General features: G+C 46.2%; 1 protein-coding gene across 1 annotated transcript in view; it reads right to left on the bottom strand.

The window, feature by feature from the left end:
- Nucleotides 1-5,817: 5,817 nt before the first annotated feature.
- slc16a10 (solute carrier family 16 member 10) overlaps nt 5,818-18,248 on the bottom strand; it is a gene marked incomplete at both ends in the record, with an annotated part of 63,913 nt that continues 51,482 nt past the window's right edge. Inside the window, 3 exons of the mRNA XM_083643078.1 lie at nt 5,818-6,062; nt 9,383-9,611; nt 9,901-10,044. Coding sequence (XP_083499204.1) covers nt 5,818-6,062; nt 9,383-9,611; nt 9,901-10,044 — 618 coding nt within the window. The remainder of the gene's footprint in view (nt 6,063-9,382; nt 9,612-9,900; nt 10,045-18,248) is intronic.

Raw genomic sequence — 18,248 nt, 5'->3', positions numbered from 1 at the left:
CAAAAGATCGTATGTTGAGGGAATTGATTACTGGGGGCGGGGCGGTCTGTTCTGCGAAATTCGAGTGTTTTTGGAACTCGGAACTCTGAGCAGAGTGAGGGGTCTTCAATCTTCGTTTCTTCTGGTTACTACTATTCAGGGGAAATGGCGACGTCTAGCGTTGGGAGAATAATAACCATTTTATTTGAAGGACCTCCAGATATATTTCTAATACATAATAATAGATGGGAATTAAACATTTTACCCCTATTATTATTATTATTATTATTATTACTAGTGCAATACCCGTGGGATATAAAGGCTATAATAGCCGACTTGTGCAGACATACTGACACACAGACATACAGACACTGCTGGAATTATTAGATAGATTATTACCATTATTATATTAATAGTATTATTGTAAGTGGGCAAATAATCATCCTTAATATACATTCTCTCATTGTGCAAAAATAGAAAATTTGACACCCATAATTTGACCCCACCCCAAGTCGTTCCCAAACTGTGGACAAACCTATTGCTTTATAGTCATTTACCAACACACAGGATTTGATGTATTGTCTGTAGTGCTTGTGTGTCAAATAAATGACAAGAATGCCACTGAAAATTTAAAACTTCTTTTTTTTTTACTTTCTTGAAAATGCTGGATCCTGTTTATGGTACTTCCATATTATTACATTGCTTATGGTACGCTGTACATCCTGTAGCAGACAGCAAAGACTCAATTCATACATATGAAAAAAAAACATTTAAGTACAAAACATTCTGGTTAACTCATAAAGGATATGAATTATCGACAACATGCAACTTGGAGCACTAAAACAAAGCATGTAAAATGAGCGGAGAGTAGCAAGGATGTATTTTCTTACAGCAAAATCTTAAAATAGTTTCCTCCGTACTTGCAGCTGTTGCATTGCACATAATGAAAATTAGACGTGTATACAGACATCTTTAATAAAGCGAGCGGTTAGATTGAAAGTGAGGAGCCAAAATATAATGGAAATAAACAACAGTCCTATAAACACGTGGCAGTTAAGTTCATCCTCCAAGTCTCACAAACTGCACAGGAGACCAATTCCCCTTCAATTTAGCCCCTGAATAAAGCTTATGTATAAAGTATAGGCAGCAGGCAACATAAACATTTTGCCTGTAAGACAAAGGCTACATTTTGTCCAAACATTTGGTCTTAAGCCACTACTTCATAAAAACACAACATGCAAAGACTGATGTCCTATTTATACTGAAACATTTCCCAAAAAGTGACATTTCTTTGGATGGCAATGAACATTCAAGAAACAAGTATGAATCAATAACTCCATTAAATTATTAACTAACATTAACTACAATAAAACAATGAATTGTGTGTATGGCAAAGAGGTGTCACAATCAAAACAGAGGTACAGATTAAGTCATTTCTTTATGAAATTACTTGAGGCTCTCATTGGTGAATAGCGCTGTTAAAGAGTATGAAAAATAGTCTAAGTCGGTTATAAACAATCATCAGTAATGCACGTTATGAAAATCAAAGACAATTGCTCTAATCTAATCATATTCATATTTAGAAAGGAGAAAAGATGTAAACACCATGTGAAGTTTTCTCTCAGCTGTTACGTGAATAAAAGGCAAGTTCGGATTCTGAGTGACAATATCTTCAGCTAGATCGTTTTCTAAGACGTTTATTTGCATTTCTCCAGTCACAGATTTCCATAGGCACCACTAAAACATGACCTGTGCTCTGTGCGTAGGCACCAGACTCTCTTATAGAGCAAACAGACTGGACGGCTAATAAGAAAACACGAGGAATGGGGATAGCAATATAGTCCAGATGGGGACAGATCATTGACTTTTTATGACATCTGAGGTAGATAGTGTCACAGGCCTTGCTGTGGAAAACTCATTCACCCATAGTGGTTGAACACTGGATTTAGCTCGAGAGAACGGACTCTTCTGCGTGTTTAGTAGTCAAAGGGGTTGTGCTGCATGTGTTTCAGGGTCAAACCAGTGGGTCTCTGAGCTTTCCAAAAGCAATCTCTCACTGAAATGCTGCTGAGTGACTTCCTAACACTTTCAGATGGTTCGGCTCCTCTATCCTGGGGGACAGCATGGGCCTTTTTCAGCCATTTTGCAAGCCAAAACATAATGAGGGGTTCCAACTTTCGATCCATTTAGGTGTTCCAGTGGCCGGGGGCCCTCGTTAATGTTTTGCTTGCACCCGTGTTACTTCCTGCCTTTTAGACACAAAATGGTTGAGGTCAAAAAGGCGAAGCAAATACAATTAACTAAGTTTGACTCAGCCATTTTCATTTTTTTCCAGCCGCGAAAGCGGGGGGGCACACCTGTTACACCTGCTTTACTTCCTGCTTTACCACCTCAAAACAGTTGCTGTGAAAAGGGCCTATAGTAGGGCTAACTACCACAGAAGCCATTTTGAGTCGGCTACTGTGTTTATACGTCTGTGGACAGATTTTGCAAACGCGATGGCATCAAAACAGTCGTGTGTGTGTGTGTGGTTGACATCAAAATGAAGACAGAGTTTGAAAATTTGCATGATCCAAGCAATACCCACATTGGCCTCCCCTGGCCCACATTGGTTTGAAGTTGCATGCGTCCCGGCTGGTGTGATCTCATCACATGGTCTCTAGTTTTCACTACATTGGTCTTGGGTAAATCAACATAAGAGGCAAATCACGGCATGGCGTTGTTGCTCGATAAGTTTTAGAAAAATAAATACAATATGAAAACATTAAACTCAAAACAAACACCTTCCTTACCAAAGGTTAATGAAGTGAGCAAGGTTAACTTGACTTCACCAGTCTAATGGTCACACTGTCAATGATTAGTCAACCTCATGTCCTTAGATATCCTCGGAGTCTCAGACGATAAGATACTGTAGGCAAATGTATAATATTAGTACTTTTATATACAATGGTGAGAAATAATATGTGCACCTGTCAGTTTTTTTTTTTTTATCAGTATTGTTTGTTTTTGGTCCATTTTGAGAAGACCATCCAAGCTGATGTGCCGAGAAATTTTCACCTTATCAAATTAACTAAGACTGGCCTCGCAAATGAACTCAGGTGAATAATCCCACATCTGGTGACAGTTGCAGCCTGCAGTGTTTGTTCAACACCTGGACGTTGTCAATTACAGAGTGAACTATTCCACACAGTAGCAACACGCTTTTACTGTGATTTTACCAAGAATGGCTCACTTGACTTTTCCTCAGGACTAAAACGGTTTTGACTATTCACCTTATGTAGCCCCGCCCACTTGACCCAGTTGTGTTATGACTTCCTGTTCAAAACACCGTAAGTTTTACCTGGTTACTAGTACTGTACTGTCACAGGAAGTGTAAACACAATAGGAAGTAACTGGCTGACCCCTGTGTTGAAACATGGTGAATAGAGAGGCAAAGTGACCGCCTACTTCCTGCTTCAGTACTGCACCAGAGATTTTTATCCGCCATTTATTTTCCCATAGACATTTCGTAAAATGCTTATAAAAATAGTTTTACTTGGTCAAACCAAACGGTTCAGCTATATTTAGAATCGGGAGAGACCATAGAACATTTCACTCGGACCAAAACCTAAAAAAAACTACATTGAAAAAATATTTTCTTTAAATCATTTTTTTTTTTTTTTTACGTTTTGGTCCAAGTGAAATGTTATGTGTTCTCTCCTGTTCCTAAATATATCTGAACCGTTTGGTTTGAACAAGTAAAACTATTTTTATAAGCATTTTACGAAATGTCTATGGGAAAATAAATGGCAGATAAAAATCTCTGGTACAGTGCATAAGCAAGAAGTAGGCGGTCACTTTGCCTCTCAATTTGTTTGCTTCAGTGAAATAGCCATGACATAATGACATTGTAAATGTTTGTTGCACTATGAAACTCTATGTTGGGATTTATGGGATGAAATGTTGAACCAAAAGAACAAACCCAAACAAAACAAATTATCATATTTTTCTCACCACTGTCTGTGGTTAAAGGAAATACTGCTTAATATCAACACTAAAGTCAATTACTAATATTCATTTATAAAACACACAATGTTAATAGGTTCCTTATGAATCAATATTCATGTTCCACCCATCATGTCTGTTGCATAGCAAAAAGCAGCTGTACTTGAGTTTTCCCTGTGCTGTGCTGTGCTGGTGAAGCTAAACGGAGACGACAGAGTCAGAGACAACGATGTCAAACACGTCATGATGAGGATTGTCAGGCAGTCAAGTTTCCACAAGCAGCCTCTTGCAATAATGATTCAAGCTGTATAAAACTAATATAAAGGTCAGATTTCCTGCATCCAGCCTGGGGAAAAGACGATGCTGACATGTCAGTTGGGATTTAAATCACTGTGCTTAAAGCTGCTGCCTTCACAAATAAGACCAATATTTCACAAAGCACTTCTTTGAAGTGATATTTATGTCTCTTCAAAATACTACGCACAAAGCTCCTCAATCCCTCACGGTGGCGCAGTGGTAGCATTCTTGCCTCGTACTCTTGTCCCACAGCAAGAAAGGTCCTGGGTTCGATTCTCGCCTGTTGGCACTAAAGGGTATGTCTCCCTATGCCATCGGTGCCTAGTGCCCAGGTGGGGCTATCTCGTCGAAAGGGCCTTTCTGTGTGGAGTTTGCATGTTCTCCCCGTGGATCCCCTGGGGGTTCCTCCATATAACATCAATATGGACCCCCACTAAAAACATGCAAGATCGTTGTCTGACCAGCGGCGGTTGGAAGAAGTTGGTCCCCGGGTGCTTGGCTGCAGCTGCCCAGCGCTCCTGGCCTGAACCATGGAGGAGGACGAGCTCCTGACCTGAACCATGGAGGAGGACGAGCTCCTGACCTGAACCATGGAGGAGGACGAGCTCCTGACCTGAACCATGGAGGAGGACGAGCCAGGATGGGAAAAACTTCACGGTGCCTCTAAGCGCACGCGTGTGTATAATGCATATGTGCACGCATTGGTGCATTGTGACAAATAAAGACGGGGTTTGTCGATCCTGTATGTGTTAAGTATATATACTTACTTGTATATATACAGGATATATATACTTCGTATACTTTTGGCTTTACCAAAGTGTAAAAAGGAACAAGATACTTCTGTCCGAGGAAGACAACAATAAAGATGGCAAGTTTTCAATGACTTCCCTGTGATCTTCAGCAGGTAGTTTTCGTTTTGCATTTTAAAATATTGATGTCGCTAAAATCAGTGGATGTGATCAAACATATCTGGTTTCTATCTAATCTAATACTAATATATGTCTTGTTCTTTGATGCCATACCTGTAGATCCAACACTGCATATTGTATTGAGAATCATAGAGAATAATGTAAACTCTCAATACTTGAAAGAATGCCAGTTAAAAAGGGGGAATTTGTAAAAAGGCTGGCTGAGGATTTTCCCCTCGCAGCCAATTCATAACGCGTCTCCAGCACGCTCTCTCTTTCCCTTCTGAGAAATCTAAAGTGTTACATCGTTTTTCATCATTTTCATTTTAACCTTCAAGTTGATGTTGACAGCTGGACAATTAACGCAGGACAACAATCTAATGCATAGTTCTTCAGGATCACATTCATGTTAAAGGATATGGTGTACTTCAACCTACCAGTTGATCTGATATGTATCATCGCTTTGGCATTTTCCCACATTCTCCTACTGAAGGCGGTCATTAGCCGACAGTCCGGTTGCTTCACACTCAGCTAAACACACAAGCGTGTATCTCATACTTGTATTATAAAAACACTGTTCGTCTCCTGGGTGCCGGACACGTATTTGTCTGTGTGTCTCTGTTTCAGTTTTGTTTGACGGGGGACTGTTTTAGAGGACGGACTCGGGGTCTACGGTTTTGCCCGGCGCACCTCCCTGAGCCATCACTTCCTTCTCGTAGTCCAGCATCTTCTGGGTGACGTCCTGTCCCTTCTTCAGCGCCGCCTCCTTCTCTTGCCTCTTGCGCCGGGCTTCGACCCAGGGGATCAGACACAGCACCGCTCCGCCGATGATCGGGGGGATTCCAGCCAGGTAGAAGGCCACGTCGTAACTGCCCAGCCGGTCCCTCAGGAAGCCTGCAGAGAGAGAGAGATTGATTGATTGATAGCTTTATTGCAGACTCATGGGCCATAAAAAAAAACAACATAAATACATAGATACACACAAATAACATATAAAAAATATACATTTCGCTTTAAAAACTGGTCAAATAAAAAAACATTAAAATAAATTCATATACAGGCTTTTATGCCAGTGTGCCCTGAGACTGGACGTGTAGCGAGTGCAGCTCTTGACTGGGTTAGTGAGAACCACAATGACGCTGTTTCCAGACACATCTAGTCTACACATAAATTTGTACATGAGATTCCTCAGTACTGCCTGAAATGTGTTAACTCGTACAGTAACAAACATCTCACTCGCACTGCACCATCGAGGTCTCTTGAGAATCATCCTCAGAGAGAGAGAGAGAGTGACAGTGAAAACACACCGCAAGCGTCTCCTGCAGTTTTCATTAGGACACCATGTTAACAGATCTGTCAGTCCACACCGAATTGCGCGCAGCTCCGCGGACGCTCAGGGCGCACAGGATAGCCTAGATTCCTATTTTTGTGCGCGGACCCTCTGCGTCCGTGAGCGACTCTGTCAAGCTGAACAGATCAGATCAGGGCAGACAGGAACTCCGAAACCGGACATTCGTCAAATAAAACCAATTTCAAAGTAAAATAATGTTTATTTTACGTTGTTGATTGCCCCTTTGGAAGTGTGAAAAGAGAGAAAGAGCAGTTGGAGAGGGGGAGCGGCTTCTAGGGGCTCGTTGCCTGCGGAGCAACAAGTAGAGAGCTAGGACTCGCCTTCTCTCTACAACAGCACACACTGGGAAAACGGGAGGAGAACAGACAAATATGATGCAATTGCATTTGATAACGCCGAAGGTAGCCATTAACTGTTATCCCAAAATGTATGTTGTTATTTACTTACCCATGACAACGAAGACAATAGATCTGGGGCAAAATATATAGCGGATGAGCAGAGCGCGCAGAGAAAGAGGAGTGAGCTGCGCTCTCTGTGTGGACACTTTGAGCACCTTCTGCGTGGAGGTGCGCATGCGCGCAACTTCTGCGTATTGGTGTGACCCTTAGGGTGAGTCTTTCTGTATTCTTTTCTCTCTCTCCCTCTGTGTGCTTTGGTATTTATTTACATGCCAATGATGTAGGGGTGGGATTGGGAATCACCAGAGGCCCCACGATATGACATGATCACAATACTTAAGTCAGAATACAATATTATTGCCATTTTAAACATTTAGCGATACGCTGAGTATTGCGATAACATATATTGCGATTTTTTTTTTTTACTCCAACTGCAAATTATGTCCCCAAAGGAAAACTCATAGGTAGGACGTCGGTGTGGGAATCACCAGATGCCGGTATACTATTATCACAATACTTAAGTCAACATAAGATACGATTTTAAAAGATCGATACTTGGCGTCCGTGTAACGATACAATATTGCCAAGCAAAATATCGCAATACTATGTTAGAGAGAGAGAGAGAGAGAGAGCTGTTCCCTTGTGACTTGAACATCTTGAGGTTCACCATGTAGTGCCGTGCAGTATAGTGAACCACGAAGAGCAATAGCTGCATTATACTCAGGTCAGAGGAATCAGTTGTGGTTTGGCCTGAGGCTTTGACTCACAATCACAATGCTGACCTCAGAACATCTGAAGTCGGGTGAAGAGATACATGTGTCTACATAGTTCTCAGAGGAACACAGAGCTGAGATACATGTGTCTACATAGTTCTCAGAGGAACACAGAGCTGAGATACATGTGTCTACATAGTTCCCAGAGGAACACAGAGCTGAGATACATGTGTCTACATAGTTCTCAGAAGGAACACAGAGCTGATGAGGAAGTGGCAGAAGTGGAGACTCACTCCACAGATCCGTCCTGAGTCTGTGTCACCCTGAATTAATTAAATGAATGAACTCCTTGTTTATAGATAGTTCAAATATAGCATTTCAAATATAGCATGATGGGACAACCTAAAGATGTTCACCCTGCTTTTGTCTTTGGGCTTCCTTGAAAGATCTTTTCCTACTGTTTTTATGTGAATACTGGACAACTTCTCATTCACACCCAGCAAATTCAGCTGAACCAGCCAAAATAAACACTAGGTGGTGCAAAAGAGCTGTGAATATCCGGCGTCTATACATGAACAGAGTGAGCTTTAGTCTTCTTTCTACCGAGAGCGATGAGATGGAGAGGCTCTTTCTCACTGTAAGCTGATCTGTCTGCAAAACACAAGGAGGCCTGGAGTTTCAAACGTCATGTTTTGTTTTCCATTTTGAAATTCAATGCTCATTCCAGACTTTAAGTTCCTTATACAATAATGATAATATGATACTTTGTTGTTCCTCGTAGGGACATGCTCCTTTTTCTTTCCCCTTCTAGAGAGGTCAGAGGTCAGGGTCGCCTATATCACTCTGTACTTCATGAGGATTCTTCACGACAACAAATATCTCTATCCCTCAAACGAAGCGTCTCTGCAGGGAGCTAGCCTGGTAAACGTGAACTCACGTTCTGTTTCGCTCAGTCATTTCAGTAGGTGGGAGTACCTGCCTTGACAGACAATTCCTTCACCCAATCAGCGTCGGATCCAGTCAAATCCAAATCCACTCGGAAGAACGGCGAAAATGTCTTTTCCGTTGAGAGACTCCGCTGGGGCATACGCTTGTTCTTGTTAAATTGTTGTTGTGGACAATAAATATAATGTTTATCAAGTGGGCGGTTGGACAACTCGGCTGTATCATGCTTGTGGTGTTCCAAAAAAAGTGTAGATGTTTTATTCTCGCGGTCAAAAAAAGAGGAGCATGAGCACATCGGCCTCGCGTTTGCCCCCCATTGGAATGAATATCATTTGATTATTTTGGCTGAAAATGTTTTATTAGCGTCTCTGCATCCCCCCCCAAAAATCACTCAGTTTTGGATGTTTTGATAGTTATCATTGTAGTGGTAGTGGGAACACAGGCATTATATTTGCTTAGAACGATTCAAATCTTTTTAGGGTTATGTAGCCACGCCGGAAGTGTTAAAAGGACCCGGAAGAATTTGGCCCACTGTAAGGTCTGAACATAAGGTTAATAGTTATCTTTATATACAGTAGGTTCTAGATGTGGATGGGCCTTTCTCCATGGGCTCATACAGTGAATGAGCAGTTAAGGATTCAGTGTCAGGCTCAAGAGCACAACATCGGCTGTTGTGCAGGACTGAACCCGGGACCTTTGTGTTACGGGACGGTCTCTCTAACCGTGCTTTACTGTATGAAGTGAGACCGCGGGAGATCTAACACCCTGTCTAGACTATTCCTCTGGCTGAACTTTGACCTGCAGTACCTGCGATGGGAGGCCCCACGGTCATGGGCACAGACATCAGGCCCAGCAGGAAGCCGATGGCCTGCGACACGTCCTTGGAGCCCACCAGCTCGAAGGCGATGGGCGCCATGATGCAGATGAAGCAGCCGTCAAAGAGCCCCATCAGCAGGCACACGGCGATCAGCCCGCCGAAGATGTGGCACAGAGGGATCATCATCGACATCACGCCGATCACGAAGAAGGAAGACACCTGCGAGGGACGGGGACACAACATAATGGAACTTCAAGCAGCTACGAATACGAGGAACTTTTATTTTGGATAGATTTTTGCTGTGCTCAATTTTAAACGTGGCGGCAACTGCATAACCCTGCAATGTAATGTAATGTAATGTAATGTAATGTAATGTAATGTAATGCATAACCCTGCAAGTTCCCCAAAATCATGAAGGTCCCAAATGAGCAAACATCATCACAAGCGGTGGTGTACCGTGCGGCAATGAACTCCTGTTTGTGTTTGAACACTGCAGCTAGACGCTCACCTGCAGGTAGACCTTGTTGACTCCCTGGACGTAGTCTGCCACCCTGCCGAAGATCAGACGGCCCACGCCGGACGTGATGCCAATGCACATGAGCAGAACCTCTTTGTTGGCATCCTTTCCAAAGCGCTCCTCCACGTGCTTCATCTGCCCACATGGAAGGAAAACAGACCAACCCCATCAGAAGAACCCAGTCGCAAACAACACAGTCGCCTCATGGCTCTGACCCAATGAACCAGAACCACCCAGGAAAAGAGAAGGTGAAACAAAACGCAAAAGTAGCAATTATGACACAAATGGGTCACGATGTATTTATGGAAAGGAAAAGTGACTGGGCGACATTTAAAAGGGTTCTGTGAAGAGCGAGGAGAACGTTCATGCAGCTTCTATGTGCTGAAGATGTGACTCGTGTGGGAGGCTCAGCATTCCTCCATTCTTTTTGTAGAAATATGGGTGTAATCATGTGTGAGGTTTTGGAGGGAGCGCCTGGATTTGTGGTTGTAACTGTGTGTGTGTGTGTGTGTGTGTGTGTGTGTGTGTGTGTGTGTGTGTGTGTGTGTGGGGTGGGGGGGGGGGGGGGGTGTAGGGGCCAGTTTTGTGCAATTCCATAAAAATTCCCAGCTTTCCCGATATCTGCCAGAGAAAGATGCCTCCAGGCCTCCTACTCGCCACCGCTCCTGTTTCAGCCCCCCCCCCTGCACCTCACCCCCACTGTTCTCTGATATACCCCCCCCCGCATCTCACCCCCACTGTTCTCTGATATACCCCCCCCTGCACCTCACCCCACTGTTCTCTGATATACCACCCCCCCCTGCACCTCACCCCCTCTGTTATCTGATATACCACCGCCCCCCCTGCACCTCACCCCCACTGTTCTCTGATATACCCCCCCCCTGCACCTCACCCCCACTGTTCTCTGATATACCCCCCCCCTGCACCTCACCCCCACTGTTCTCTGATATACCACCACCCCCCCCTGCACCTCACCCCCTCTGTTATCTGATATACCACCCCCCCCCTGCACCTCACCTCCACTGTTATCTGATATACCACCCCCCCCCTGCACCTCACCCCCACTGTTATCTGATATACCCCCCCCCCCCTGCACCTCACCTCCACTGTTCTCTGATATACCACCACCCCCCCTGCACCTCACCCCCACTGTTCTCTGATATACCACCCCCCCTGCCCCCCCTGCACCTCACCCCCACTGTTCTCTGATATACCCCCCCCTGCACCTCACCCCCACTGTTATCTGATATACCACCACCCCCCCCTGCACCTCACCCCCACTGTTCTCTGATATACCACCCCCCCCTGCACCTCACCCCCTCTGTTATCTGATATACCACCACCCCCCCCTGCACCTCACCCCCACTGTTCTCTGATATACCACCCCCCCCCTGCACCTCACCCCCACTGTTCTCTGATATACCACCCCCCCCTGCACCTCACCCCCTCTGTTATCTGATATACCACCCCCCCCTGCACCTCACCTCCACTGTTCTCTGATATACCACCACCCCCCCCCCCTGCACCTCACCCCCACTGTTCTCTGATATACCACCGCCCCCCCCTGCACCTCACCCCCACTGTTCTCTGATATACCACCACCCCCCCCTGCACCTCACCCCCACTGTTCTCTGATATACCACCCCCCCCCTGCACCTCACCCCCACTGTTCTCTGATATACCACCCCCCCCCTGCACCTCACCCCCACTGTTCTCTGATATACCACCACCCCCCCTGCACCTCACCCCCACTGTTCTCTGATATACCACCACCCCCCCTGCACCTCACCCCCACTGTTCTCTGATATACCACCACCCCCCCTGCACCTCACCCCCACTGTTCTCTGATATACCACCACCCCCCCCTGCACCTCACCCCCACTGTTATCTGATATACCACCCCCCCCCTGCACCTCACCCCCACTGTTATCTGATATACCACCACCCCCCCCTGCACCTCACCCCCACTGTTATCTGATATACCACCCCCCCCCCTGCACCTCACCCCCACTGTTCTCTGATATACCACCACCCCCCCCTGCACCTCACCCCCACTGTTATCTGATATACCACCCCCCCCCTGCACCTCACCCCCACTGTTCTCTGATATACCACCACCCCCCCTGCACCTCACCCCCTCTGTTCTCTGATATACCACCACCGCCCCCCCTGCACCTCACCCCCACTGTTCTCTGATATACCACCCCCCCCCCTGCACCTCACCCCCACTGTTCTCTGATATACCACCCCCCCCCCTGCACCTCACCCCCTCTGTTCTCTGATATACCACCACCCCCCCCCCTGCACCTCACCCCCACTGTTCTCTGATATACCACCCCCCCCCTGCACCTCACCCCCTCTGTTCTCTGATATACCACCACCCCCCCCCCTGCACCTCACCCCCTCTGTTCTCTGATATACCACCACCACCCCCCCCCTGCATCTCACCCCCACTGTTCTCTGATATACCACCCCCCCCCTGCACCTCACCCCCTCTGTTCTCTGATATACCACCACCCCCCCTGCACCTCACCCCCACTGTTCTCTGATATACCACCCCCCCCCCCTGCACCTCACCCCCTCTGTTCTCTGATATACCACCACCCCCCCTGCACCTCACCCCCACTGTTCTCTGATATACCACCCCCCCCCCTGCACCTCACCCCCTCTGTTCTCTGATATACCACCACCCCCCCTGCACCTCACCCCCACTGTTCTCTGATATACCACTGTCCACATGATTTGCAGGCTGTTAGAGTGAGAGAAAAGTAGATGCTACTTTTCCAGACTGCTGCTTGTTTGTGTGTCCCTCCTCCCCCGAAGCCCCAATCAGTGATTGGAGGAGCCAGAGAGGCCTGAAGTCCTGTTCAAAGAGCCTGGCTGTTCCTCTTCCTCTCCTCCCTCCCTCCGCCCAGACCCTGCAGTCCTGTTCAAAGAGCCTGGCTGTTCCTCTTCCTCTCCTCCCTCCCTCCGCCCAGACCCTGCAGTCCTGTTCAAAGAGCCTGGCTGTTCCTCTTCCTCTCCTCCCTCCCTCCGCCCAGACCCTGCAGTCCTGTTCAAAGAGCCTGGCTGTTCCTCTTCCTCTCCTCCCTCCCTCCGCCCAGACCCTGCAGTCCTGTTCAAAGAGCCTGGCTGTTCCTCTTCCTCTCCTCCCTCCCTCCGCCCAGACCCTGCACCCTCCAGCATCTGCAAAAGGTGGTTAGCTGCTTCCTCGTCTGTGTCGTTATGCAACAACTGGTTCAGTATTCCCCAGTTTCCTGCTTTGAGGGGGTTCCCACACCCTCTGTGTGTGTGTGTGTGTGTGTGTGTGTGTGTGTGTGTGTGTGTGTGTGTGTGTGTGTGTGTGTGTGTGTGTGTGTGTGAAACGCACATCTCTTCCAGGCCCATCCCGGGGGAGGTGATTCACGGGCGGATTAAACCAGAATTAAAACGCATGTAAAAATAAACAACACTTGGGCCTCTACTAGTGCAGGGGTGTCCACACGTTTTTGAATGCATCAATTAAGCTGCCGGCAGCTTAATTGCATAATTGCAGCTTAATCAGCTTAATCATCTCGAGATTTGCGGCGCTGATTCCTGTTATAAAAATAAAATGTTTCTGATAAACGGTTTGAACTGACACACATTTAATATTGGTAATGCTTAAGAAGTGTTTTGCAATGGTGTTGATTTAATAAGCTAGTCGAAACTGAACACATTAGGTTTAGGCTGTATATATATTAGGCTGTATATATATATATATATAAATATATATATATACAGTATATATATATATATATAAATAGGGCTTCATGACGGGCTCGGGCTGAGAATTCTCGGGCCGGGCCAGACTTGATTGTCTCGGGCCGGGTCGGGCTAGGGCTTCAATGATGGCCCAATCCCACCGCAGCTAGTAGCGCGGTCCCGCTCCGCTCGACTCGACTTTTGGTCTCATCCCACCGGTATAAACCGGCCCAGCTCGCTTTGATTTGGGGCTGAGTCGTGCTACTTTTAGTACCTGCCTCGTCGGGGTTCTATTCTGCGAACCCGGGTTCATACGGTGACGTGAAAACATTGTAGACGACTGATTGGTCAGGCAGAATCGTGTTTACTCTCTATCCTACTGACTGTCAATGCAGCGCTGCATACCAGTTTACTTACCTACTCTTCTCTTCTATTATGCTCTTCCATCAGTCTTTTGTTTTGCTGCCTTCGCCTCTGGTGAAATAAAATCGGCGCGGTGGTTTCAATTGTCCAAAAGTCCGCTGCTCTGAAGCGCTTGTGTAGTTAGTGCTGCGTCGGCTCCGCTAGGCCGCAGGCGCTTGGTGAAGCCGCGGTTTTGCCTGGTGAGAGGCCGCGGGGGTAGAGGCTTCACTCTAGCGCAAACCCCGTCCCTCGTGCCCGCCCCTTTAGCAGCGCTTGTGAGTTTTGACTAACAACAAAGTGATATCCATTCTCCTGGTCGATTGTCACTTTTCCCCATGTACACTGTAACACCCGCCCAACATGCTGTGATGCTATGAGCTGGCTGCTCAGGCCAGGATCAAGGACTGTGATCATGCCAGCACTGCTCTCTCTCTCTCTCTCTCTCTCTCTCTCTCACACACACACTGTAGGTCATTTAGAGGCACCAGTATTTCATAAACAGTTTAAAAGTTCTGTGTATGGATTTAATTGTAACGTTATGTTATAGCATATTTCGGGACATGGGTGGAGGGCAGATATGCGGTCGCTTGGACGACCAGGTGTGGGCGGGGGCAGATGAAAGGCGGTCGAAGCAGAACGTCCATCGGGTTGAAGCAAGTAGAGCCGAGTGGTGACGGGCTGTGCAGGGCTGTAAAATGTGGTGGAATTGAGCCATAATGGCCCCATGCAGGGCCTCTATAATAATTCACATGCAAAATGTAGACCTCTTCAATGTGATCTCTACACGCGCTCAGTGCTACTCCAGAGAACACGACTGATGAAAGACGATGGAAGATGGAGCTCTGTCAAATGGCTTCAAACGAGACCCTCCAGTGCGGTGCGGACACGTCACGTGACCCTCCAGTGCGGTGCGGACACGTCACGTGACCCTCCAGTGCAGTGCGGACACGTCACATGCAGCCACAAACGTGATCTGCCCCGCACATTTCTGAGCGTTGTAAAAGCATAAAAGCAAAGGAACTCTGACCCCGCGCGCTTCGAGGACCAGAGACGGCCTCGATCTGCCGTCCGTCAGCAAAAAGTGCCCTCAGCAGCGGCCTCTCTGTGCTGACTCAGGCCGGTCACCAGACGCACTCAGATCATGTGCCCACGACGCAGGGCCCAAGATAACACGGCAGACGTGTGAGGTAGGACCAGGCAAGGGCCCCACACACACACACACACACACACACACACACACACACACACACACACACGTCACATACCCTCTACGCTCCTGATAGGATTTGCCTGGTCAGCTAGATACAGCAGACAGTCTCTCTCCACCTCTCCTGTGATATCATGATGTTAGCTTACTGATAGCACGTGGGCAGACTTGAGGACTCTAAATAGTGAGCGGCTGGGTGAACGTCAGCAGACGTTTGGAGCAGAAAGCAAGAGGATGTTGTCTATTGAACTCACTGACTCATTCACACACTGCATCAATTATGTCTGTTATGTATTAGAGGCTTCCTGCTAGGTTGCAAGGGGGTGCTGTGTGGTGTGTTTGCCCTGGGGGGGGGGTTTCTCTTCCTGGTTCCTGCTGTACATAACGCACATCATCCACATTCCTGCAGCACTGCTTATCATGCTACCTTCAGCATCGTGGAGCGTTGGCATATAAACGCAAGCTGATTGGCTACCGATCACATGCCGGCCGGGGGCCAATCACATGCCGGCCGGGGGCCAATCACATGCCGGGGGCTATGTAGGCTAGCCTAGTGTCCTCTAGTAAGAGAGTGGCGTCAGCGGAGGACCAAAATGCAAGAATCATTAGCCAATGAACAGCCAGGAATGGGTCTGGCGCTACTTTTGCATGCTAAAATAAAGCAGATAATGTACAATTTGATTCATTTCAAGGGATGAAAAACCCTTTCAAAGTACAACACTGTCTATTTTGATGCAACTCGACAGTGCTGCTTATTTTACTGAAGAGTTCCACTTTCTACTTCCTGGAAAAAAACTGGTCCATTGGAGTGAATGGAGATGTCAGAACTCTTCTATTATACGGCTCTGGGCTAGCCCAGAGCCGTGAAGAGTTGCGACATCTCCATTCACTCCAATGGACCAGTTTTTTACTCTCAAGAGTTCCAGGAAGTAAGGTCCTGGATTAAGCAGCACTGTCGAGTTGCAGCAAAATGGACAGTTGTGTTATACTCTGATTTTTTTTCTTTTTCTTGAATCAAATTGTACATTATCAGCTTTATTTTAGCATGCAAAAGTAGCGCGAGACCCCTTCCTGGCTGTTCATTGGCTAATGAGTCTCGCATTTTGGTCCCCCTGCTGACGCCACTCTCTGTCTAGAGGACACTAGGCTAGCCCAGAGCAATTTAGAGAGAGAGCGGCGTCAGCAGAGGACCAACATGCTTGACTCATTAACCAATGAACAGCCAGGAATGGGTCTCACGCTACTTTTTAATGCAAAAATAAAGCTGATAATGTACATTTTTGATTAAAAAAAAACAACTTTCAGAGTACAACACAAACTGTCCATTTTGCTGCAACTCGACAGTGCTGCTTAATCCAGGACCTTACTTCCTGGAACTCTTGAGAGTAATAAACTGGCCCATTGGAGTGAATGGAGATGTCGCGACTCGTCTATATACACGGCTCTGGGCTAGCCCACTGCTTCGCTATCACTGAGGGTCTTTGCCCCTAGTGGTCGGACTTCCACTCTGCAGTTCCACATCATGCCTTTCTGTGTGTCCAATCAGTCTGCGAGGAGTTTGATAACGGACTGTATATTTGTCAAATACTGATACAGTAGGCGCTCAAAACTTGACCATAAACTTGGCAATTTTCCCAGCAACTTAGGCAGGAAAACCCCCATAGTGTATATTCAAATATTCTATTCCAGAGGTGGAACGTAACTTAAGCGCAATTTTGAGGTACTTGTTCTTTACTTGAGTATTTACCATTTTATGCTACTTTATACTTCTACTCCACTACATGAATGAATGAATGAATGAATGAATGACTACTACACTTCAGAGGGGAATATTGTGCATTGTTGCCTGTCAGAGTTGCTAAAGAAAAGAGGGCACCAAAGATAAGCATGAAGTTATTGACTTTTGGAGTGTGTGCACGTCTGTGTGCACGTCTGTGTGCACGTCTGTGTGCACGTCTGTGTGCACGTCTGTGTGCATGTCTGTGATCACGTATTCTGACACACAACCTCAGTCACTTACGGTCAGCCAGAGAACATCTCATCACCACAAAATAAACACACACACACACACACACATACACATACACGCACACACACACACACGCACACGCAGGCACGCACGCACGCACACACACACACACACACACACGTGTACAAGCCACTCGCCTAAATGATACAAGCACACATTATACACACACAATGCAGCGACTGAGACAATAGACGGTAAGATAGCAAGCAAACCACATAAGCATTTTAATTTGAATTATTACATCATTCCATTAATTCTGTATTTAAAATGAGCATATTTTAGTTTGCTGTATTTAGATTGAACTAATCCTTAAAGCCAGTTTAGCCAAAATGTTTGATCACCAATTTCAAGCATTAGAAAGATTTCACGTGCACACACACACACACACACACACACACACACACACACACACACACACACACACACACACACACACATCGAAGTACACAATACATCTAAGTACACTATATATCTACTAAGTACACTATACATCTAAGTACACTATACATCTAAGTACACTATACATCTAAGTACACTATACATGTAAGTACACTATACAACATCTACGTACACTATACATCTAAGTACACTATACATCTAAGTACACTATACATCTAAGTACACTATACATCTAAGTACACTATACATCTAAGTACACTATACATCTAAGTACACTATACATCTAAGTACACTATACATCTAAGTACACTATACAACATCTACGTACACTATACAACATCTACTAAGTACACTATGTCACACAAAGCAGGGATACCCAATGCATTTCGGAGACGGCCGGTGCCCTGGTGCAAGTCAGCAATCAACGAATGCAAAGCCAGAGTGTACAAAGCTGTGCAGACTGCTCAGAGTGTACGGTGCTGTGCAGACTGCTCAGAGTGTACGGTGCTGTGCAGACTGCTTTTGAGTTGGATACTTTTACACTTTTTTTGTGATGAAATTATGTCATTTACTTTTTTT

This window comes from Poromitra crassiceps, assembly GCF_964638095.1.
Source record: "Poromitra crassiceps genome assembly, chromosome: 9".
NCBI lineage: Eukaryota > Metazoa > Chordata > Actinopteri > Beryciformes > Melamphaidae > Poromitra > Poromitra crassiceps.
This window is presented reverse-complemented; position numbering and strand designations above follow the sequence as displayed.